The following is a 25,329-nucleotide window of genomic DNA, read 5'->3' on the forward strand; positions in this document are numbered from 1 at the left end:
GGAAAAAATTTAACGGATAGAGCAAATGCATAAAGCAAATCCAGAAGCTGAATAAACAGCGGATGATTTCCAGCCCAGGACTGCCTCGTGTCTGCCACAGTCTCACACAGATAACACGCTGAACCAGCTCTAATCCCACAATCAATAAATCTCGGGATAAATAGACTTCATAGACCCTTTTACTGTCTGGTGGCGGAATTGCTTGTTTCTTCAGGGTTTTTTGTTCTGCCAGCACCAAATGTGCTTGCAAAATTTCTATGTTGACAGGAAGTCAACCCCTTGACATAGTTAAGGCAAAAAGAAAACAAAAGAAAACAAAAAAAAAACCCCAACCAGCATTGAACATGGTATGCATTAAATATCGCTAGCAATTACAAGAATGCATGTGTTGGTGACAGGACATTAATCAGGAGGTGCGACATGTGTACAAAGATTTTTGCAGCCTGTGTAGGCACAGGGAACGCCCGCAGGGGTGCAGATCCGCAGGTCACCGCTGACCCCCCGCCCCAGCAGCACCCTCGGGGTCCCGGCACGCTCGTGGGGCAGCACGGGGTGAGGTCGTGCTCAAGAAGGGGAGAGGAATAAATGTACATCGTCTGCAGTCAGCTCTGCCCCTGCAGAGCACACAGGGCTTCTGCCAGCTTAAAAAAATATAAAAAATTAATGACCTAGAGTTGAGTTAAGCAAATGATGTAAAAAGCCTACTTACCTATTAAACAGGCAAAAATTAAAAAAAAATAATCACCTCCTTAAGTGATTCACCCTAATGGGTTCCCCCAGCCCGGGCAGTGTCGGAAACAGCTAATTTTGGCGACGAGGCAGTCCTGTGAGCCGCAGAAGGAGCGCGGGGTTGGAGGCGAGATACGTGCGCAGGGATAGCAGTCGGGGCTGCGAAGATACTGCAAGGCGGTGAGAAGGTCTGGAAGGGCGAGCGCTGCTCTGCCCGGCTGCTCTCAGCCCGTGCCCCCGGCCGCGGCACGGCCGCGCTGGCGAGGGGGGACTCGCTTTTTGGGTAAACCCGCGAGCAGGGGATGCGGTAGCTGCACTTGTCATTGCCACTGTGGGAAGTAGCGTCTGCATCCTTCCCGGAGGCGGAGAATGGATTGTGGGAGCGATGACTTTGAGATGCTCTGGGGTCCCACGGCTGCTCCGGTGTGAGTCGGGGGCCCTAGTCCCGTCGGAATCCCTACGTGTTTAATTTGAGCAGGTCTAAGGAAAGATAACACAGAAATGCAGAAATAAATGCAGTTAAAATGAGGTGGCCTCATGGAGCAACAATTTTTCTAACAAGATTTCCTCTGCTCCTCGTTCATATATTGATCTGTGTCTGCAGCGGGATAATTCAGGGCAAAGCTGAGCGCTCCCATCTCCTGCATAAATAACCGAGGACACGGCGTGACTAATTGTTTGTGATTGAGGACATGTGTACGCCACCATGTCCGACTAGGCAGTGTTGTGTTCAGGTCTTTCAGTCTTTCTTCTGTCGATTGCTGTTAGCCATTTCACGGTTTCGCATTGCAAAGCGGCTTCTCCAGCAAACCCACGGCGCGTTCCCTCGCTCCTGCCGTGTTTTAACGTAGGGTGGATGTGGGTTTCTGCAGTGCTCTTGGGACCGGAGTGCCTAAGAGTTGGAACAACTTTAACGTTAAAATAATGACCTCAGAGCATAGGAAGGTGCAAGGGTAATAAAGATGATGCCTGGACGGAGCTGTGAATCGATAACGTGCTGCTTTCGGTGCTGGATTTGGTTTCCTTCCCACGTGGAGAGCTGCAGACCGACGTTCCCAGCCCATCGGCCGCCGGGGCTCTCTCTGCTGCTCATCCCCCTGCCTTCCCCCTTCGCTCCCGGAGCCGTGATTTTAGTTCCCACAGTGAAAACTACATTTCCACCCAGTTCACAGCTGCGGTGATAAATGCCGTAGCAGCGTTGGAAGTGCAAGATCTCTAATTTAGGAATCCTCATCCTAGATAAGAGGCAGTGAAGAGGCCAGAATTGGTCCAGAGGTAATCCAGCTGTGGAGTGCACGTGCAGCCACGGCAAGCCGAGGGGCCGTACCCCCGCGTCGTGTGAACCAGCTTTGCAAAGACGTGCTTGTGAGTTAGCGAAGGAGTACAGAACCACACAAAACTTGGCAGAAATTGCAGTAATTACTGACAAATCACAAGACAGGTTAGAAAAGGTTTGTGAAACGCAAACTAATTTTTGTTCTGCGTTTTGTTATTCCTATGGATGTGACAGAGAAGACTTTAACTTCAAATACTCCAATTTTTTAGATGTGACTGGCCCGCAGAAGAGGGGTGGATGTCCCACTGGCTTCTCCCCAGTTACTGCTGTGTCTTTAGGCAGAGACTGTCCAAAGAAGTGGCTGGTCTGAGGGTGCCCTGGGGCCGTGGAAGAGTTAATCCTTAGTTAGCTGGTAGCTGGTGTCATCCTCTGAATTCCGCTCAGAGTTTGCTGCCAGATTGGAGCTTGAACGTGCCAATAAGTATTTTTCTGGTAAAGGAAGGAAATGGCATAAGAAAAAGAGAGGAAAGAATGGGAAGAATATTTAAAAACAAAAGGATTGGGGGGGGGAATAATATAACAAACTAAATTGCAAAAATATTTTTCACAACCTAAATGAGCCCAATTTTGGTGCTTGAAGAGCATGCAGATTGCTGTGTTTGTAAAGTGGCTTGCCCTGACATTAAGATTTATTGTTCAAATCGTATTATTACCATTACTCCTAATGGGAAATCATGTTTCAAAGTGGTACTATTGATGGTGTTGTTTGGATGTGATTTTTCTCTTCTTTTATCTCTGCCTTTCCTCTAGTTCACCTGTGAAAACACAACTTGTTTCTTCACCTCCTGTCTTTTCAGGAGAACAACAGAGAGAGACTTTGTTCAAGCAAAGCTGAAACCCCTCTGTTGCTTCATACAAACACCTTATCGGGGCAAAATAGAATCCTAGAACGGTTTGGGTGGGCAGGGACCTCCCAGCCCAGCCAGTGCCACCCCTGCCATGGGCAGGGACACCCTCCACTAGCCCAGGTTGCCCAAAGCCCCATCCAACCTGGCCTTGACCACTGCCAGGGAGCCAGGGGCAGCCACAGCTTCTCTGGGCACCCTGTGCCAGGGCCTCAGCACCCTCACAGGGAAGGATTTCTGCCTCCCATCCCATCTCCATCTCCCCTCCTGCAGCTTCAGGCCATTCCCCTTGGCCTGTCACTCCCTGCCCTTGTCACCAGCCCCTCTCCAGCTTTCCTGGAGCCCCTTTAGGGACTGGAAGGGGCTCTAAGGTCTCCCCGCAGCCTTCTCTTCTCCAGGCTGAACAACCCCGACTCTCTCAGCCTGTCTCCATGGCAGAGGTGCTCCAGCCCTCATCAGGTCCCTTGGACTTGTGCACCTTCAGGTTCCTTAGATGGTCTCGAACCTGATCTTCTGCTACAGCGGTCAGTTCTTCATTCTCCCAGCCCCTGCCCTTGCCTTCTGCCACTTGGGCGGTGTGGCTGGAGCACTTGCTGGTGAAGATTGAGGCAAAAAAGTGGTCGAGTACCTCAACCTTCTCCATGTCCCGGGTATCCGGGTCTGTTTCCTTCCGGAGAAGGCCCGCATTTTCCCTAGAAACAGCCTTTTGGCACCTGAGACAGTAATGCTTTCTAAGAATGATTATCTATGTCTTAAAATTTAAAGCCGAAATATTCCAGGAGGATTTTCGTGGCTGCTGATGTTTTCAGCTCGGGGGTCAGCGGCTGGGCTGGTTCTGCAGGGTCTGGCCAGCACGGTGCGGGCAGCGGGTGATGGGCTGCCTTGCTGCCTCCGTGTCTGTTGGACCATTAGACACAGGTGAAGTCTCTTTTTTTTTTTTTTTTTTAATATTTTGGAAGCTGACAAGTGTGGGGATTTGGGATTTATTAGGATGTCCCAAAAGACGCAGGGCAGGGATAGGAAGGAAAGTCTCCGGTAGCTTTTACTCCGCAGTGGTGTGCATGTTGTAGTCAGTGCCCCCAGGATTTCCTGTTTAAATAGCTGTTGCCCACAGGGGTAAATACTTAAAATGAGCTTCTAATATCTAACTACAGCTAGAAGCTTGCACCTCCATCCCATGGCGTGCATTATTGCCATATACATTCCTTTTCCAACCCATTGTGTATTGCATTGCGTAGCAATTATTCTTGAGCAATCCGTGCTCACCAACGAGTTGCTCTTTGAAATTTTTATGCTTTTCTGCCCTTAAAGAACTATTTCTATTTACATGAGTTCCAGGCATGAGAAAACCCCCTTGTGGAAAGCTGAGCAGAATTGGTTGCCTCCCTTATTTTGTGTAACTAGCAAAGAGCCAGGCTGGGATTGAGGCAGGGACGTGTCTTCTCAATAGTCGGTTAAGAGTTTCTGGAGACAGCTTAAGCACGCTAAGCTACGGCAGCAGTAAAACAGAAAAGCCAGCGTGGGCGTACGTTGAGGTTTTGGTTTTCCTGCCCTCGCTTCGGTACTCGCGGTGGTACGAAGCTGCGGCTCAGCGGGCTGTGATGAGCTGATGCTACGCCGAGTCATGACATGGCCAAGCCAAGTGTATTTAACACGCTTTTGCTTCTCAGCCAGCTTCTGCAGCGCAATAATTAGAGGTTTTTAATTCTTCCTTCCTTGTCTCCAGTTTGCCACCTTCCACGTAACACAGAATCTGTTCCCAAGTATTTTGCAGCTCAGAATGGCAATTTCAGCTCTTGGAGATGCTGGTGCCTACAGTACAGAAACTTCCCTGGAGAGCGTCGGCGTTATCCATGTCCTGTGGGGCTGCCTGGCTGTTCTCCTCTTGCAGGGAGCCCCTCCGAGCAGGTACCTGCCGCCTCGTGCCAAGGAGCAACGCTTCAGCAGAGAGGAAAGGGGCATCGCTCCTGCCTCGCGCGTGCCTAGGAGTATCTTTGGCTCTGTCGTATTGGAAGATGCTTGCGTGCAAAGCTGTCCTTAGGTTGGTAAAACCCCGGGTGTTAGTAGCAGCGGTGGGGCAATGCATCGCAGCGCTGCGGTTTGCGGGGGATCCGGGGCGGTCGCTCCGTCCGCAGCGACCGAGGGCCCAGAGCCCAAGTCCCGATAGAAAGCGGACCCGAGTGCCTCTGGCTCTCAATATACCTACCTTCCAAACTACCCTTCAGAGCCCCATTCATTATTCATTCTTTTTTGCCTTTTTATTTTGTAGCGTGACACTTCACGTACATTAGCTGCAATCAGCTAACGGGACACAAAGCCTAGTGCTAAGCATATTCACAGCGTTTCACTGGAGCTCCTTTCCTCGTCCTCATTATGCTGCAGATGCTTTAAATTCACGCGGTACGCAGTAATGGGGATGAAATTTCCCACAGTGGAACATTGCTGACTTAATGTTGCGTGATGAAATAGCACAGATTTATATTTAATATTTCTTTTCAGGCTGGCATTGCAGTGCAAGATTTCTCTGCTTGTGGCTGTTTCTCGCAGTACTGCTCAGCAGCCAGACCTGGGCGGGTGTTTAAAGCTGTGGAAAATTCATATAATGCTTTCTACTAAGTGCCTCATACATCACAAAAAATAGATTTTTAATTTTTTTTTTTTTTTTTTTTTTTTAACCTGGAATAGCTGAAGAGTTTAAAACCTGCCTGACAAACATGCCTCAGGACGTTGCTTGATCCGTGATACCCGTGAAACCATCCTGCCTTTCCACTCCGAGCGTCTGTGGGCATGCATTACCCACGTGAACGTGTCACTAACAGTAGTGTTAAGGTAAATAATATTCTCTGGGTGCTGTGGCTCAGGGGACCTCGCTCCGAGGGGAGGAGAAGCTCCTGCAGAAGGCTGAGCTCACGTTGTAATTAATTCATCAGCAAAACTCGCTGGAATTAGAGCTCTGTTCTGAGAGAGGCTTCTAATTGAGAGTAAATGGCTCATTAGCGTTGAACAGATCAACCTGAGAACATCAGTAAACACAAACAAAATAATTAATGACTTTCAGGTAGTGTAATAGGCTATTCCGGCTGCCGGGGTTGCTCCCTGTGAACAAGGCGCGGGTTGGAACAGCCGGATTTTGGGGACCCCAGGAGCGCTCCTCCGAAGAGATCTCCCTGGGGATGTGGAGGGTGCTGAGACGATGCGCACAGCTGGGGTGGGATGCCCCTCGCCTCCTGCCGCGCTGCCTGGAAATAACAGGCACGAGGGGTTTAGGAAAAAAATGGATAAAATGAGCAGCAGTGGCTGCTCTCCAGAAAGTTAGAAAACAATATAAACGTGAGGGAGTTTGCTGAGGGGAGGGGTAGGAGGCTGAGGTGGCGCACAGTGGGATGAAGCAGACCTTTGGGCTCTTCCAGTGCCGCGTGCCGGGGTGCTCACCCTTGTGTTTGGTGCTGTTTACTGCCCATGAAGCGCACGTATACATCGCGCTTTGCAGGAGGGGCTGCAACAGAAGAGCAGCGGCCGTCCCAGCAGCAGAAGAGCCCGTCTGTCTGTTTGGTCTCAGGAACGTTGCATCTTTCAGAGAGAGAAGGATAATAGCTTGAAAATGCATTAAATGGTTTTTCATACATCGGTGCACAGAGAAGTGAGTAATAGACGAAAGAAAAAGAAGAAGAAAAAGGCCTTTTTTGTCGTTGTTGTTCTTGCAAATGGGAAGGAGAAGACGTATGCTCTGGAGAGTATCTGGTCACGTCAGTGCACGGCTCCTGCCAGAAGCCAGGGTTTTTGAGATGTAGCTGGACTTGTCTTAGAAAGTGATTCAGGTTAGCGACTTTGCTTTGCATTTGTGCAAATTTAACTGTTTTTTTAAATGTACATAGGAAGCCTGACATTGCAGATGAAAGTCCTTCGGGGAGAGAGACACAAAGAGCTGCAGACCCCAGCAATGGGCGCTGGCAGCCAGGAAGGGGCATCCCTGGGTCCCTTCCAAGAGAAGGAGTCACCATTGCCAACTTTGAGTGGAAAAAGGAAGTTATTTCCCCCGGGGGCTGTATGAGTATGTTAAGTGTAACGTTACTACTTAAAACTATGAGAACTATGAACAATGGCATTTGTATTGAGTACTTTTCATACAGGAGGAGCTGGATGTGGAGGGTGGTTTCTAGCAGAGGGTGTCCCTGCCCATGGCAGGGGGTTGGAACTAGGTGATGTTTGAGGTCCCTTCCCACCCAAGCCAGGCTGGGATTCTAGGATTCTGTGTGGAGTTTGTGGAGAAGAACTGCGAGCGACCGTGCCTTTGTAACAACAAGTCTGCAAGGCTGTGCATGCAGGAGCTTGTAAATGCATTTATTTTATTTTTTTCTCCGTTTAATGCATTCCCCACCAAACGGACTTGTCGATTCTCTGTGCTCTCTGCCTCACCGTGCTGCGTAATCCCCATGAGGAGGACCTGGGTCGGGGCGAGTGCCCGGGGTTCGGTTCCCAGCCGTGCTGCCCCATGAGGTGTCCCATGAGGTGGGACCTTATCCTCTGCGGTAGAGATGGGTCCTCTGCTGCACGGGAGCTTGAAAAGCAGCAGCGTTGGTGCCGTAAGAGCCGACACGCTGCGGTGTGCCTGGAGGCAAAGCCTCGGGGCTGTACGGGGGGGGGGGACAGGGGAGGGAACCCCCAGAGGGGAGCACAGCTGTCTCGGTCTCCTTTCGTGTTCAATGTCATACGTCCTACATGTTAGCACGAGGGCTGGCAGGAGGGCGCGGGGCCCTACTTGGACATGGAAGTAGCACATTTATAATTTGGCAGAGAGAGTTGTGTCCGTCAGTGGGTTAAAAAGCTGTGTTTCCCAAAAGAAAAATCTACACCACCTTTAAATGACTCTTCTGTAGCAAAGAACGATAATTCACACAGTCCCGGCAGCGCCTGTGCCTGCTGTGTTGAATTTCTGAACGCAGCGGTATCACGAAAGTGAGAAATTGGGGTGGGGGTGGAGGAGGAGTGCTCTTCCGTAGGGTGCTCCATGGTGGTGGTGGTTGTTCTGAGCACTCGTTGGCAAACTGAGTACTTTCCGGCAGCCTCTCCTCCTCCTCCTCCTCCTCCTCCCTCTCTGTTGCCCATCCGTCCCCATCTCTCGCCCTCCTCCTCCGTCTCTCCGTCTCGCCCTTGCCCACGCAGGTCTCTCCATGGGCAAAGCCAACTTGGCTTCCTTGGGTGGCCCGGCAGGTGCCCAGCCCCGAGGGTTCGACCAGTTCCACCAGCATAGTTTGGGAAGTAACTAGCAAGTCTTTGATTTGGGAGAACTGTTGAGCTCTGAAATGCTTGCTAGATTCTGTGTGTTCATCAAAGGCTTTCCCAGTACTTTCTTGTATTTATTCTTCACATTACCTAAAACTGACCAAGCGATGGAAACTGGTGAACGCCACTCTTGAATGTGAGCGGGTCTTTCGTGGTGATTGCCGTCTAAGCAGCTCGAAGCAGTTCGTGTGAACTCATTCGGCCTCATCCTGTATGAAGGTGCGGAGCCACCTCTGCACCCCAACAGGACTTTTCCTAGAAGAGCAGTACGCTGCGATTTAGGATTGGAAGTGAAAAAGAATACCATACAAAATTCACAAGGAAATGTCAAAAATACTGACTGGCTTTTGAAATTTTCAGAAAGAAAAGTAATGATTTTCCACAAAATGGCAAAGAAGATTTTAAACTAGCCCAGTGAGAGTTAACACCAGTGCAATTCGAATGTACGGAAAAGGGTTTGTATATAAAATTAGCAACTCCTCGTAGGCATACGGTTATTTGTACAGTACAGCTTTGAGTTGTGGCTTATTTATTTTCCTGGGGTGCACATGGAAATAACAAGTACGCTGCATGACATCACATTGCAATGTAGATAGTCACTAATTAACCTTCGCCGACTGCTGTAATAGTCTCACTCCTGTGCACGCTGCAGGAAATGATTTTCTGCTGTGTTATCTTCTCGATGCTTCGTGTATAAAGCGTAATGGAAGACGGGGCCATACGAAGAAAACAGCATTCAATAACTCTGAGCCTTATCTGCCTTTCCTGCCTTAGCATCAGGACATGTTGGTCCTGTCTTATTTTGGGATTTTTATTTTTGTTTTAATACGGGAGAGGTTTGATGACGCTGCGAATAAAGGAACAGCTCTGAAATGTTGGTGATATGAATGCACCTGTATAACCTGTAGAGATCAGTCGAATACATTACCAAGGGGGAAAAAAGTAACACAAAATTCCCGAATGCCTGGAGATGCGGTTTTAGAAGTTTGTCCGAAGGGAAGCCTTAGTTTAGCAGAGTAAGAGCTCGGTAGGTTGGGGAGGTGATGGGAAGATGCTCTGCTCACCACATGGGAAGGGGAGACCTTAGATTTCGGCAGGCTGAAGTTCACATCTCGGATTTGGGGAGAGACCCCATGATTGCAGTGTTCTGCTGAGCGAGCCTTCGGGGGCTGAAAACGCAAGATAACAGGCAACTTTAACTTCGTGGCTCTTTGCGGGAGGAACAAAACCCAGTTATGTCCCACCAGGTGCCTGGGGCTCAGTCGTGGCGCTCAGGAAAATTAAAGCAATTGCATTCCTGTTAATTAACGCTAAGGAACATCCTTAAAAACTATTGCCATTTCAGCGTTGTGTTTGAGCAGCATTCCCGGCACGGAGGTGGAGCGGAGCCTGCCCAGCTGCTGGGGAAGGTGAGCGGTAGTGTGCACTGGTGCTTGGGGCTCACACCCCGGCAGAGCTTTTTGTACCAGTGAGAACATCGTTTTGCCTCCTCGCTAACGGCTGAGACACGTAACATCTGACTTAAACCGAAAAGTGAAATGTCCTGATCAAAGGAGCGCAGCGGATTTGTTGAAGCTTGTACCGAGCCCGTGGAGAAGCGTGTACAACACGCCAGGGAGGGAGAGGAGCCTGGAACGCATCTGCATTGCCTCCCGCAGCGTCAAGAGGCGTTGGGTTGGATGGATACGCTCGTGCATATTCCAGGCACTACCTGCAACACCATCAACAAATTACTGCGTAAAGATGAGGAAATCCTGGGCTTTAAGGTGTTCTCCTTGCTAAAGTTCGTGATTATTTTGAAACCCCAGAGGCATTTCTGGACGTGTGTACATACACAATTTGCATGAAAACCCGAAACTGCTCTCAGGAACTGAAGGCTCGTGAAGGACTGTGTATTTGCAAGGATGTGCTGCCTGGTTCTGTGATTGTGCTCTGTGGGAGCCGCCGGGACTGAGAGCACTATTTAAAGCTGCATGTTTTGGGTGGGCACCTGGCTGGGCATTGGCTTCTCCCGGCGGAGCATCCCGCTTCTCCCAGCCTCTGCACGTACGCTCTTCTCGTGGATCGCTTCTGAGAAGCTGTACAAATACTATTGCTGTCGCGGCTTTGCTGTAATTTAAGTGTAATTCTCGATGTTAAAAACCAGTACGGATAGTTGGTGCTGGCGCTTGGGTGCCTGCAGCAGCCTGTGAGGCCACTCTCCTGCCAAGGGGCATGCAGCGCTACGCCCAAGGGCGTAACTTATTTTCTAAATATATATGGTATAGATATATATGGTGCAGCAAGGTGTGTCTGGTTTCCTGAAGAGACTTTTACAGCCCAGAGACTGTCAGGTCCAGCCTGATACTCATTTCTCCCAGCACTGACACAATTGACGCATCTCTTCCCGAGGAAATTCTGCGTGCGTGACGTGTTTGCAAGAGATGTTTGTCAGCTGAAACCGAAGCCTGTGCGGCAAATGCTATGTTTAGTTCAAGGGATCTTGTGTTAAGCACTGTGCATTAATTTTAAATACACGACAGCAGCTGTCCCAGGCTGGGAGATGCTGGTGATGGAGCTGGGAGCTGTGACTGTTTGAAGTGCAAGACAGGCACCCTTAGATAGATGGGGGTGAAAGAGCTGGCTTAGACGCAACGTCAGAATTTATCTGCGTAGCGGGAAGGAACAGAAGTGTCTCTCGGCACAGACGCTGGTGGGTTAGGGTTCTCAGGGTTGCCAGCGTTAGGCAGTCCCCTTCTCCGGGTGTTTGCTGTGGGTTTGCTGTCCCAAAGCAGGAGGTCGTTTGTGCCCTTCTCCCCTGGGTTTGGGGCTGCCCCCTGGTTTCCAGCAGCGGAGTGCCTCCGTCACCCCCGGGCCTGGCCCTGGCAGACCTGGGGGGTGCGTGGCAGCACTAGGGCAGTCGGTGATCCGCGCAGGTTTCAAATACCTGTGCACCCAGAGGGGACGCTAAATGAGGTTTTTCCCTCTTTCGCCGGAGGCTCACGTCGGTATGGGGGTGTCCCATGGGGAGCTTTGCCCCCCGGCTGGGGGTGCAGGAGCAGAAGTCACCCCCGTACAGGAGCGGGTTGGTTTGAAGCAGTTCTGGGAATGGGCTGATTGCCTTTAAAAGTTTAGTGTTGCGAAGGCATTGAACGAATGAGTACATCCGTTAGACCGAGGGCACGCAGTAAGGGAAGTTTATTTGCACGCGGAGCTCCGTGGTGTATTTCATCCTTCTGTCGGTACAATTCGTACCAAATGGCACACCGTTTCCAGCTGAGAAATGGGCTGCCAGGTCTATGGTGCGTTCGAAGAAGTCTCCCAGCCGTCCCCCGAGAGCCCTTCCCGTGCCGCGGGTGCCGGCGGGATGCTGGATGGAGCAGCCGGTGCTGCGGCGGGTCGCTGCCCTGCTCCCTCCCGGCTCTGCCGGCAGCACCTGGGAGATGCTCACGTCGCACCGGCTGGCTGGCCCTATGGTATAGCGCCAGCACATGGGATGTTCCGATGCGAAGAGATATAGTTTTTCCATCCCAGGAAGGCAGTCTCTAACCTGAAATACTTCGTCAGGGGTTTTTTTGGTTTTTTTTTTTTTTTTTTTTAGGCCTGCCAAAGCCCTGAAGATTAAAGTGCTCTATTTTGGTGCTCAGCGGCATATGGCTGGGTGGGTGTTTGGAGAAGCACAGGGCTGCTGAGGAAATCGTGTATTCAAAGGGAAGGGCTGGGGTTTGGGTTTGTGTTTCTTGCCTCATAATTAAAATGTTCTCATTCGAAGAGAATAATTTATTTTAAATGTCTTTTTTTTTTTCCTTTTCTACCTGATTGGCAGACTTTTCTCACATTTCACTCTAGCCGTATGTTCCTCAGGCATCCTCTGACCACAAACAATTTTCTTCCAAGGTCTGTTCTGAAAATGTTACCGGCTATTAGCATGAGGAACGTTATCACAGGCATGTGTTATCGGTAAAAATTACAGAATACTTGAGGCTGGAGGGGAGCTCTGGAGAGCATCCGCTGCGCTTTGTCGGGGCGTGGGTGGGCAGCTCTATTTTATGTCGCAGGTACTGCCGGCTTCGTACAGGGGCGTCCTGTAAATGTCCCCACCCAGTGAAAACGGGTGCCTTGCCTCTCCCCGTTGCCATCCCCCTTTCCTCCCTCTGTCCCTTTCCTCCTGCCCGCGCCCGACACCGGCAGCGCTCCCGATGCATCCCAGCAGCGAGCCGCATGGAGCAGGGAATTAAATATTTCCATTTTGGTGCAGCGGCTGCTTATTCAATAACATCCCGGTAGGAGGGAAATGATGCAAAAATGGGAATGTGGCAGATGGCTCTGCAAAAAAAATCTGCTCAAAGAAAGGAGCTGAAGGGGCTGAAATCAGCCCTGACGCACTCCTGCACGGAGGTAGAAGGGAACAGATCAGAGTCTCTCAGAATAATATGGGGGTTTTGGTTAAAAAAAAAAAAAAAAAAAGAGATAAGAAAAATACCAGGCCAGATTCTCAGATAGTATAAATTTCTGTCACTGTGTTAAATGTGTGTTAGACAGTTCTGTTCAGATAACTGTGCTCCTGGCTCTGTTTTTTCAGAAGAATGGAAAATACCACTGCAGACATCTGCGGGCTGAGCACAGAAGGGCAGCACTGAAGGCTGCCGTGCTTTGATTTTCCCCCCCCTTTTTTTTTTGGCTAATACAGAAGAGGGGAGGTTAGCTCACCTGACAGCAGCCTGTTGCTTTCCTTTACATGGGAACAGTATGAACACGTGCGGCGGTGCCGTGCTTTTACACGCTGGGTTTGTGACATTTTCGAAACCTGCTATAATTTGTGCAAACGATGGGTAGCTGTGGTCCTGGTAAGCATCAAGATGAGCTGTCTGCAAGACGTCAGCAAACTATGTGTTTATGAGTGATTAAAAATTGCCCTGCGAAGAGCACCAGCTGATAAGAAAAATACCTTGCCTGTCACCGCTATTTTTTAAGTGTCGAGATAGCTCCTGGAAGAACAGCACAGTCTGAATAAACCAGGAGGTATTTATAGTGCTGGAGCATAAACAACGTGTCTAAATCGAGCAGCAGAGCAGGAGCCTGGGTTTGCTTTTCAGCGCCATGAGAAATTAAAATGGTTAGCATAAGAGTGATGCCCGACGTTTGCATCAGGGCGTGCGTTGCCCGCCTTGGTTTGCTCCGCTCCCTTGGTTCCCTCTTGCATACGTGCTGAATTTGTTTCATCTCCGGCCTCCTTTCGCTGGGGCAATTTCTAGCTCTCAGGAATAAGCGGTGATTAAGCATTACGGTTTTTGTGAAGGCTTGCTGCAGATTGACATTTTGAGAGAAGCGATGCTCTCGCTGGAGGAGTTGGGCACCGTACCCTGCCCCGTGTCTGTCGGACGCCCTGAGTTACGCGGCCGTCCCAGCCGTGTGCGCATTGCGTGGGTGCCCAGGGACACGTGTGGACCTCCACGCCAGTACCGCGGGCTCCTGGGCAGCGGCAGGTTCTCCACGGCTTTTTCCTCCCTTTTCTTTCAGACCCTTTTTGTCTCCTGCATTTCAGGAAGTGCTGTATTTTTTTCTCTTTAACAAAAGGGTTTTTTTTAAAAATTCCTTTAAATTTTGGGTTTTTTTAATGAAACATTACGTTAAAGGTAATCAGAAGCATTAAATGCATAGATGGCGAGGTGGCTGCCCATCTCCCGTCTACTAAAGAAAACCAGGCTGCGAAAGTGCCGGCGCATTAAAGCAGACATCGACAGCAGACAGCGGCAGAGGCTCGCAGCCACAAATTGGCAGAAAGTTTTATTGCCCTTCAGACTATCATCAGGTTAATAAAAAAAATACCCCCTGAAATCATGACGGGAAAAATGTTAATGCTAAAAATAGCTGTTCTTTCCAAATAGATGGGAAGTGTTAGAGTTTAGACAGAGCGCTTTCTGGCTCCTTAGAATCCCTTCCAGCGGGCGGTACGTTTCTCAGCCGCGCGTGGTACAGCTTGGGGGTTTTACCTCCGTTAAAAAGTAATGTGGCGATGAACACCGAGAGGAAAAGCTTGAGAGCATCCTTCACCCCGAGTTTTGGTTCTGACCTCCCGTTTTGGGCTCGTTGCAGAACTCGGATGTCCGTGGGCGTTCCAGGGGCAGGGCGGCGCGGGGGCCAGATGTTAACATCAGGATAGCACGCCGTGGCTTAGCTAACTGCGATAAACCCGGCTTCGTTTCCCGTATTCGCTCTGCGGTCCTGGAAGAGGAGAGATGGCTGTGGAAATCACGCAACCCCCTTTTTCTACGGCGGTAAATCTTCCCTTAGTCCTGCAGGAGGGCGGGCTGAGTGCGGTGTGTTTTTATATCGTCGCACATCAAGCTTTACTCTTGCTTTCATGGGCCTTCGATTGCAGTTGTAAATTAGCTTAATTCTTAATAATGGATTTAACGTTGCTGGCTGATTAATTTTTAACACATATTTTCGAGGCTTTCCAGATAAGCTGCAGGTTTAAGGGAGGTGAAGCCCCCGAAACGCACGGTAAGGGGTGCCGAGGGCAGAGCCACCCGGGCAGCCTCTTGGACCCAGCTCGGCTCCGGGCGTTGTGACGTGCAGGGCCCTAGCTCTTAATAGGAAGAAAAGAAAGAAAAAAAAAGGCAAAACATAAGCATCTTGGTGCATTTTTGCTGGAGAACTTCTGTTCGCTCCCATCCTGGCGGGTGGGAGGCCAAGGTGCCCCTTTTTGGTGCCGTTGGGACAACGCGCTGTTGAGTCGTCGTAATGCCAAAATAATTCTCTCTTCCGCCGACTGGTTCAGACTGACGTTCCCACGATTCCGTGCTGCGGAGAACACCTCCTGCTGTCCCTGGGCCAGCCCTGGGCCAGCAAATTGCAGCCCAGAATCACAAAGAGATTTAGGGTGAAATTTCTGGCTTTACCTCGGAGAGAGAGAAGAGCCATGTAACCTTTGTACGCCTAAATTGCTTCTGGAGACTTTCATGGGGAGAGGGCTGTTAAAAGCTTATTAGTGATCTATGATTTGTCAACTATCAGCCAACTTCTGAAATAAATTGTAAGAGGGCCATATAAATAACAGCACGCCTGTGGTTTTTTTCAAGGCAGTATATTACGAGTTCTAGAAATTGCCTGAATACAGCCAGCTCCATCTGGGTACTTTAGAAATTTAGAAATAATTTGAGGGTTATTATAGGCTAGAATTAGTCAAAGCACTTATTTACAGATTTTTTTGTCCTCCATCTGCCCCCTTATTAATTCGGGGAGGCAGCTGCGCTGACAGCGATTCGCAGCGGTCGGATGCTTTGTATTCTCACCGTTCTCTGGCCGCTTCGGGAGGGAACATGTACCCGGGTACTTTAGGATGCATCTAAATGTCTAAAGCCAGCACTAACCACGGTAACGACCGTAACCGAGCTCAGGCTCGCAGAGCCCGGCGATGAAGGACGGGCTGTCCATGTCCAGCTGTGCCCGGTGCCTTCAGCGGGGTGTGCGGTGCCCATCGCAACCCAAAGCCAGCAATGGGGACGTCACAGCCACCGTCCATGGGACGGGACTTTGGGCCATGCAAGGTGACGCTGGGTTTTTGGTGGGTTTGGTGGCAGCGACCATTGTCCCTTGGGATGCCTTCACCTTCCTGGGGAGCTGGCCTTATCCTGTAGCAAAACTAGAAGTTATCATGGTCATTAACTGGATTATTAGGATTTCAGATGCCGGGGAATTCTGACCCCAGCATCACCCCGACGGCACCGAACCTCCTCTGTGTTACGTGGTTATTGAGTGAGCACGTGGGAGCTCTGGTCCCCCTCAGCTGTGTCTAAGTGTTTGTTTGCACAACCCTGTTTCTCGTGGGTGTTGAGTCTAAACCTGCCGTAGCCAGAGACAGAGAGAAATAAAAGCTTAAATAGTCTGCTGCTTGGCCGAGGGTGGGATAATTGCATCCACTTTTTCAGCTCGGCAAGGGTTCTAAAACCAAGAGTTCTACCTCATTAGAAATAACAACTTGTAATTAATAACTTATGATATGACAGATAGATGCATTTCTCTCTAGCTCTTGCTTCAGATAAAGCCAATGCTGAAAGGAGAAGGCATGATTACTGAAAAAGAAAAGATTTTTTCATCTCAAACTCGAGGAGAGATGTTCATTGCTCTAGCCCGTGCTCCTCCTCCAGAGCTGCTCTGCCGTACATGATTTAAAGAAGCTAATGGAAAATCATCCGAAATACGCGTGGCTGGGATTTGCCTGGGTTACGGACTGTGGCACTATGTGCCGGACTCTGCGGAGGGATGCCCCATCGCTACGGGTGGGTGTAAATGACTGAGTGTAATCAGTAGCAAAATGTCTAATCCTAAAGCTCTCTCCAACACCAGTTCAGCCTCTGCCCGTGAGGAGATGAGTCCCAAAGCTTTCCCTTGCCTTGCGATGGTTTGCAGCCTCTGCTGTTGAAACACCACAGAGGGGGTTTATCGGACGGTTGGGTTTGTGCTGGGACACGTGCGTAGGTGTACCCCTTGTTCAGGTGCCTTGTTGCGATGTGTGCGCAGGGCAGAGCGTTGGTAGTGTGCGTTGCAGTCACCGGCCGTTCGCAGCTCTGGAGAGCGCTGCGTGATGGAAGCGCGCGTCAGGAGGGATGAACAGAATGCGTCGAAACCTTTTACTTTGACAAATGGATGGCTTTTTAATTATATGCACCGCATACAGCGTGTTTGCTTCCAAACGAGAGTTTAAAATTTATACTGCAAATGAATATTAATAATATAGACAACTTGGTAAAATTTTAACAGGCCCATTAACATGATGAAGGCATGGAAGGATCTGCTGGCTGTGTACCCTATTGATGAATTACTTCTTGGGGGGAAAAAAAAGCACAGAAACCCAAAACGCCTTTCTTAGCAGCAGGAGGAGAGGAAAACTTCTTAGCTGACATCAACGGCTTGCTCCGTTGGAGCCCGTTGGGGTCAGCCTGTGCCCACGGCCACGTGCGGTCCCCTGGTAGGTGTCCGGCAGCAGCCCGACCCCGCGCCTGCCTTGGCACGGCATGGTACGGCACAGCATGGCACGGCACGGCACGGCATGGCACGGCACGGCACGGCACAGCACAGCACACCATGGCACGGCACAGCACAGCACGGCTGCCAACCACCCGCTGCTCCGTACGGTTTATTTTTTCAAGACCCAGAAAGAAACTACACCTGCGTTAAAATAAAAGGCCTGTATTTATCTGAGCATAAATTAATGGAAAATAATCCTGAGGCGGTTGTGGAGCGGGGCTGGCAGTGGTGGGTTGCACCGCTGTGGGAGGGAGCGGGAACACCCGCTGGGGTCCAGCCGGGTGCTTTCCTCCCCAGGCGGTCTGCCCAGGACGCGGCTCGTGGTGCCAGTCAGGGGAGAGCCGAGCTGCGGGCGATGCGTTTGCCCCGCCGCGCTGATGCTGTGCGTGGGTACGGACCCGCCTCGGCTGCGGCTGGCGTTACCCCCGCTGTGGGAAGGAGCACAGCGGCTTTTGGATGCAGCGAGCGCGAGGAGGTGCTCCTGCTGCGGGATGGACGCGCAGCCCCGAGGAGCCGGTGCCGTAACGGTCCCAGGGAGGGAGCACGGGCTGCGTGTTAGGAGCCAGGAGCTGCTGCAAGGACGTGGATGACGGCTGCGGTCATCGAGTGCCTTCTGCAACTCCCTGGTTATTGCTGTAATAACACAAAGGAGCCGGCTGCTCGAAGCGTGTAACAGCAGACGGGCATTGCAGAGCTGTAGCTGGGAGCCTGCGGCTTTGCCGAGAGAGCCGAAAGGGAAGGAGGAGTCGGGAAACGCAGCAGAGCTGGAAGAAAACCTGAGAATTGATTTCTTGTCCGAGGGCTTATCAGAGCACGTTAGCACCTCTTAGCATCGTCTGCTTAGCGTGACAGGTATTCCCTGTAATGACGAGCGTATTAGTCGCTGCTCTTCATCCTGAGAGGCTGTTAAATAATTTGTACCCTTGGGTTTGTTAGTGAAGAACATAAATTGGTTTTAAAGAAAAATTATATACCTGCAAATATTTATCTCTCCAGTGAGCTTACAAAGGATTACATCAGTGGAACAAAACATGAAGCTGGTTTTCCTGAGGTTCAGCTCATACATTTTTCGATAGGAAGCAGGTATACAATTCCTCCTGTGAAAGCCTGCTGGCAGCAGCAGGTTCGGGAGGCGGCAGGGTGATAGATCAGGGCGTGGAAATAGCCCCGCAGCACGGGGGGATGGTGGGGACTGGTCCCGTCCCCCGGTGTTGCCCTGGGCGTGCAGCATCGGCCACGGGATCTCATGGGGATGGGGATGGGGATGGGATGGGGATGGGGATGGGGATGGGGATGGGATGGGGATGGGGATGGGATGGGGATGGGGATGGGGATGGGGATGGGGATGGGGATGGGGATGGGATGGGGATGGGATGGGGATGGGATGGGGATGGGATGGGGATGAGGATGAGATGGGGATGGGGATGAGGACGGGATGGGGATGAGGATGAGGATGGGGATGAGGATGAGGATGGGGATGCGGATGGGGATGGGGATGGGGATGCAGGTGCAGCTGACCCCCTTCGCTGAGCCTCAGCAGCATTGCTGACCCACGTGTTCCCCCCACCCCCCATGGCATTTTGATAGCACACCTTTTACTATAAAGCTTAATGCTTTTTTTTTAGTGTTGCCAATGCGAAGAAAAAGCTGTGCAAGGGATTTCCAGCCGGCAGACAGCTCTCTGCAGAGCAGCCTTGCTGCGGCCGGCGTGGCCGCCCCGGCGGTGTTCCCACGGGAGCCCTTCGGTCACGCCGGAGGTGCGACTCACCTCCCCCAGCAAAGCCTGTGGCGCAGCGAGGTCGACAATTATCAAGTTTTCTGTACAGAGAGATTTGCATTTTAAGCAATTTGTTATCTAAAGCGTAGGTCACCGGAGTTAACCAGCCATCTGCTTCACAGGCACCGTAGACCCAATGCCAAACAGGGCTCCCGCCATTTGCATGCATTATTAGACGCGTTCCTTCGCTAATGAGGTCTCCCTCGGAAGTCAGGTCTGAAGAAGCAGAGGGGGAAAGGTCTGGGCTTTCGTGGTGAAGGTGCGGCTAATGAACAGCTGCAGAGTAAAGGACACAGATGGAAGAAGTACTCACTCTGATTACCATTTTTCTAAAAATTGCAGATTTTTTCTAAACCCATTAGGTATGTGATTGCTTCCACCTCGCTTAGTAAACAGAACTGAAACACACGATCACCGGGTGAAGACACACCGTGAAGTGTAGAATCCTGCCCCGTCTGCGGCCGGGGAGGGGGTAGGATCGCCTGGTCTCAGGGTTTGCTCTGCAGGGGTGTGAGCTCAGCTCAGGCCCCTGCACGGCGGTGGGAGCGGCAAAAATCCCCAGGTTCGTATTTTTCTCCTAAGAGATAAGGCAGACAACTGTGAGGTTTATGTCTTGTGATACACTCAGGCGTATCAGCAGTGGAAATTGCTGTGCAAAAATAAAACTTTGATTCCAGTAGCGGTAACACAAAGTGTAAACAATTTTATTTTTCTGGCTGTATGTCACCAGGCACATATCCATCCCCTCTCCCCCTTGCTACAGCCCCATGATCGTTTTTCTTGTGCCTTCCAAAGTTTCCTTTAATTTCCTCCTGACTTAGAGGCATTCTTGCCAGCTAAGCAGAGGATGTGTTTGCAGAGGTAGATTTAGCTTCCTGAAAACCAAATGTCATATTTCCAGTTGGCTATACTAGGATAAAATGGCAGGGTAATTCTATTTACACATTGCTACAGATACCATTTAAAAAAAAAAAAAAACTTAAAAAAAAAGAAGCAGCAGGATTTCTTCTGGAAGCCTCCAGCCATCCACAGTCATCGCTTCTCTTTGATTTCCGAGGTCAGGTGCGTCACCGGGATGGCCAAGTCTGGGTGCTCGGGAGGAAGACTCTTCTCCGCGGTGGGAGGCGGCGGAGGAAGGGCAGTGTTGTGTCTCTTAGTCACATTTCTTCTTTCCTGCTCATTCTTTGAAGCTTGGATCTCAGCCTGGCAGCGATGGATCTGTGAGCAGATTGCTGGTGAAGCCCTTAAAGAGGAATAAGTGTGTTTCATAGGACATGGCTACTGCTCGCTGGTGGGTCGGAATGCACCGACACGGGCTGGTTTCTGCATCCGATGCATAAAGCGTAGGGTCTGGTTTTGTATGCGTTTGTCAATATGAGGAAAATAGGGAATGACTCAGTAATACTTTAAGATCCTGACAGGTCCAACTTTACATTACAATTAGCAGCTCTTGCTAATTTAATACCGGGCTTACCCATTAGCCCTGTATTCCCCTTTGCCAGCAGCACCTTCAAAAGTGTCCGTACCAGTAGATGTGAATTATTCAGCTGCGCTCCTTCCTCTATTGTTGGCTTCTTCCACCTTGAGGATGACAACGTAATAGCTACTGTATGGTAGGCATGCCAGTGCCTTTTCTTTTATACATTTAAAACCTTAAAATATGTTTCACTGAAATGTTAAAAAACCCCCAAGATTCATTTGGATCCACAATTGTCCATAACTGGTGAAAGTTTTTCTCCCTTGCTCGTTGCAGGGATGACGTGCCAAGCCAGGACATCCTATACCGAGGACGAGGTGCTCTGGGGTCATCGTTTCTTCCCTGTTATCTCCTTGGAAGAGGGGTTCTTTAAAGTCGATTACTCCCAGTTCCACGCGACGTTCGAGGTCCCCACCCCACCGTACAGCGTGAAGGAGCAGGAGGAGATGCTGCTCATGTCCTCTCCCTTGATAGCGCCCGCTGTCAGCAACAGCAAGGAAAGGAACAACTCGGTGGAGTGCCTGGATGGTCTCGACGAGGTTGGCACTAAACTACCTTCAAAACTGCAGAAAATAACTGGGAGGGAAGACTTCCCCAAAAAACTCCTCAGGATGAGCTCCACCACCTCTGAGAAGGCCTACAGCATGGGGGATTTGCCCATGAAACTCCAGCGGATCAGCTCAGTCCCCGGGAATTCGGAGGAGAAACTGGTGTCTAAAACCACAAAGATGATGTCGGATCCCATCAGCCAGTCGGTGGCCGACCTGCCGCCCAAGCTGCAGAAGCTGTCGGGCGGCGGCAGGATGGAGGGGAACCTTCCACCCAAACTGCGAAAAATGAATTCGGATCGGTTCACATAACCCGATGGGACTTCTCGCTATCGCTTAGAGCTTGGACTGCTACTGGCCAGGGCAGCGTGGGCAGGAGAGCCGGCCCCCCACCAGCCGAACTGCTGAACTCTGTGGTCCCCGGCGCGCCGGGAGGCAGGAGCATCCCCTCGGTAGCGGTGGCTGCGCTGTAAGTACGAACGACGGGACGATCGGCGAGCTGATGTTCGTTGGCATGTAGTATCACAACACGCATGCAATAATAGTGTGCAATTTTTGCATATAGTTTTATGGCATGACTCCTACTATATTCATACTGTATATTCTGAAAAATACGGAAAGGGGCGTTCCTTTCCCCTGTATTTCTTTAAGTAGTAGGTAAAACATGCGAGTGGGTTACTTTCAGGGTAGGTTACAATTCGATTTGAAAATGTTTATTTATTTCTTTTTTCCGATGTGGATCGTGACGTTTTGTTCGACAAAGTAGTTATGGTGCATGTCTTTTTTTCTTAAAAAGAGGTGTATTAGTTAATTCCTAACACCAAATCTGCTCGCCTTAAATTAACTGCTGGTTTCTATTTTGCTTTAACATTTTCTTGGGGTTTCTTTACCTGCGTCTAGGCTACTGGAAAAAAAAAAAAAAAGAAAATGTATTTCATAAGGCATTGTTTAGAGAAGAAACTTGTATTAATAAGCCTAGGCAAAACAATAAATAAATGAATAAAATTCACACTTTAGATACAATTAGTAAAAATTTTTTTAAATCTTCGTGATTTATAATGTATGTGCAAGAAAACCATTTTAAATAAGCAGGATGTGCTTGATCTCTCATGTTGCTAGAAGAGCTAAACATGAGCATAGCCGAATGTCTCCATGAAGCCAAGCAGGCATTTATTCCGGACGAACTGCACCCCAAAGGCAGTCGCAACTCCCCGTAATTCCGCAGTGCCCGGATTTCGCTCCCTCTTGCTTTGACGGCCCAGCTGGGCCAGCGGCGATGCGGGTGGGGGTTGCCGGAGCCGCGGTCTCGCAGCCGGAGCTGTCCCAAGGCCGGGCAGGCAGCCGGGTCCCCGGCCGCTGGCTGCGCTGCCGGCGGCGTCGCTCCTTACTGCTTTCTCTATGGTGAAAATAATGTTTAAACATGTTCGCAACTGAAGTTGACCCTGTGGGTTTTAAAAACGAGTAATACTTTGTATAAATGTCTGGTTTGATATCCTACTGTGCTTGTGTTTGGGTTTCCTTCTCCATCTCGTTTTGAGCCGGGAGGGCTGGGTGTAAGTGAGGGTGTCCCCGTCATCGTGGCACCCCACGCCGCCCCGGACCCTCCCCAAAGTGCTGGAGGTCGGCTGTGCAGCGCCCGGGGACACCCGTGGTCTGGGGGTCTGCGTTTGGGGGCCAGGCGATGGCTTCCCGGGGGCTCCTCCTTGGAGGAGGAGGTCTGGGCGAGATGGAGCGATGGGCGGCACCGTCACAGAGCCGGGTACCAAAGCCACCGCCAACAGCAGCCAGGAAGAGGGCTGTGCGTGACATCATCTGTACGTAAACCCCTTGAGACCGCAGCCAGGTGGTCCCAGGCACGGACACGTGTGGGTCAGGAGGTGCGCACACAGCTGCGGTCGCGGACGGGCACGTCTGACTCGCGCGCTCTGGACCATCCTGCACGAATGCTGATGCTTGCTGCATAACTAGTAACAACAGATCCGATTGAGGAAAAAAATTGGGTTTGTTGTAAATGTTGGCATGGAGTAAGAGCTCGGAATCTCAGCACTGCTGGAGGGTTGGCTCAGACACCGCTGTGGCTCAGTGCTTTCCCTGGAAGTTGCAGTGTATGACCCATTGGTCGTACACCCAAGGACTTTATACTAACTTCCAAAATTTCTTTTCATCATTTATCATGATTTTTGAGTGGCATTCCCTGCTTTTTACACCTTTGGCTATACTTCAGTTCTCTGCGTGTTATTGTGGAAGGGAAGGGCGTGCGTTGCTGCCTGTGTGCTGATCCTGCGCTCTGCACGTGCCGTGAGCAGAGTGCTGATGTGGCAAGGTAAAACCTGGACTTCTTTTCCCCTGTTTGCTAACACTTCCTCAGGTTGTCTTGTAAAAGGCTGCTGCTTTTTGTACCACACTCTTCTACCAGTCCTCGACTGACAGCAAAAATAGCCGTGTACAGATGCCGGGTGTCAACAGTAAAAACACCACCAAGTCCAAACCAGAGGGCCAAGAACATGAATCGGCACAGCCGAGCGAGGAGTCTGCAGCAGGCTTGAGCAGATCAGTCTGGTTTTGAAAGAAGGGTCTCCAGCAGCTTGACCTCTCCTCAAAAACTCCTTTGGTTTGTTTGGGGTGGATGGGGGACCACTGCCTCCTTCCCAGGATGCTGCCGGCGCCTGACCCAACCAACCCGCTGCCCTTCTGTGACTGCAGTTGGACTAGGTGGTCATTGTAGGTCACTTCCAACTGAGAATGTTCTGTCCTGTCCTATCCTATCCTATCCTATCCTATTCTATTTTGTTCTGCTCTGTTCTATTCTATCCTGTCCTATTCTATTCTTTTGTATTCTGTTCTGTTCTATTCTATTCTATTCTGTTCTATTCTATTCCATTCCATTCCATTCCATTCCATTCTATCCTATCCTATCCTATCCTATCCTATCCTATCCTATCCTATCCTATCCTTTATGCTATGCTATGCTATGCTATCCTGTTCTGTTCTGTTCTGTTCTGTTCTATTCTATTCTACCCTACCCTGCCCTACCCTACCCTACCCTGTCCCCCTGTGCTGACCCCAGTTTTGTGGCTCTGGTACAGAAGCGCAGGTGCAAGGTGGGGTCCCCTGGGGGTTGCCGTCTTTGCTGAGTTCTCCTGCCGTCAGCTTGGGGGATGGCTCGTGGTCCGGTTGACTTTTCTTTATGGAAAAGTGAAGGTGAGGTGCCCCCAGACTGAGAGCAATGGTGTTTCACCAGCCGTGCCCCAGGGCCACCAGCATCCTCCCTCCTGAAAAACGTGCCTGGCTTCCGTGCCCTGGAGGGCGGCTGCTCGGCGGCTGTGAAGCCCTGCCTTCGGGAGGGCCAAGTGGCGGTTTCCTTTGGGAAGCCTCGGGTTGAAGCTGTGTACCAGACTGAATTAAGCAGGAGCGGTGCGGGTGTGTTCTACAAATTGAACTTGAAATAGGTGACGGGGAGAAGTGCCGTAGCTCTAAAATACACTGGCAGGCTGAGTGGCTGCAGCTTCCGCAGTAGCCTGTATAAAAAAATCTGGAAGTATGTGGAACACTGGGAACGTATCCTCGCTTTTATTAAATTAATGCCATAGACAATATTAAGTTATGATTAACTGAAAAGTTTGATTTTTTTTTAAATCAAAATATGCACCTGTCCTTGCTGGACACAAGATTTCTGAGGCTTGTGGCTTGTATTGCAATGCGTTACGTATGTTACGGTGACAGTATATGCGTCTTTTGTTAACAGGAGTGAAAGTACAGACATGGATGATAACTTTCTTTATTCAATTTAGGAAGTTATTTTTGATTAATATTTCATTTTTATTGGTGTGGCCACTGGTTTTTTTCCTGATTAACATTTTAGCCCAGCCCTAATGCTTATGCTAAGAAAAAGTAACTGTTTGATTGCACAGCCGGTCTGTGTTCTCTACTGCTGAATTTATGCTTGAATTATATTGTAAATTGTACATATTCAAATTAGAATAAATTAAATGCATTTTCTGGCATGCAGTCTATAACTGTATAAATGTACAAGGTTTATTTGAATTATACAAAATAACAAACTCTTGTATTCATTAATACTGCAAGCTCAGTTTTATCTAAAGCTATATTAAACTTTCAAAAATTGTTCGGTTTAAATGTGTTTGTCTTTTATCCAGTCCACTGTTTATTACGTTAATAAACGACTGCGTATTCCAGCTGTTTAAGGGCTTCTGATTTCCCATTTGGTGCGTGCAAAAGGCCAATCTCTCGATTGCTCTTGAGAGCAGCGAAAAGAAAACCTCAGTTTAGTTGAGCTGCGCTCTCAGGGTCTTTGGGGGGGT

The 25,329-nt window shown here is 50.0% G+C and overlaps 2 protein-coding genes across 2 annotated transcripts in view; both read left to right on the plus strand.

Moving 5' to 3' along the window:
- GALNT13 (polypeptide N-acetylgalactosaminyltransferase 13) overlaps positions 1-7,999 on the plus strand; it is a 205,012-nt gene extending 197,013 nt beyond the window's left edge. Inside the window, exon 14 of the mRNA XM_075757377.1 lies at positions 7,974-7,999. The gene's annotated coding sequence lies outside the window, so the exon portion shown is untranslated. The remainder of the gene's footprint in view (positions 1-7,973) is intronic.
- KCNJ3 (potassium inwardly rectifying channel subfamily J member 3) overlaps positions 1-22,023 on the plus strand; it is a 46,599-nt gene extending 24,576 nt beyond the window's left edge. The window contains exon 3 of the mRNA XM_075757379.1: positions 20,736-22,023. Coding sequence (XP_075613494.1) covers positions 20,736-21,319 — 584 coding nt within the window. The 3' untranslated portion in view covers positions 21,320-22,023. The remainder of the gene's footprint in view (positions 1-20,735) is intronic.
- Positions 22,024-25,329: the final 3,306 nt, after the last annotated feature.

This window comes from Balearica regulorum, chromosome 6 (assembly GCF_011004875.1).
Source record: "Balearica regulorum gibbericeps isolate bBalReg1 chromosome 6, bBalReg1.pri, whole genome shotgun sequence".
Classification (NCBI taxonomy): domain Eukaryota; kingdom Metazoa; phylum Chordata; class Aves; order Gruiformes; family Gruidae; genus Balearica; species Balearica regulorum.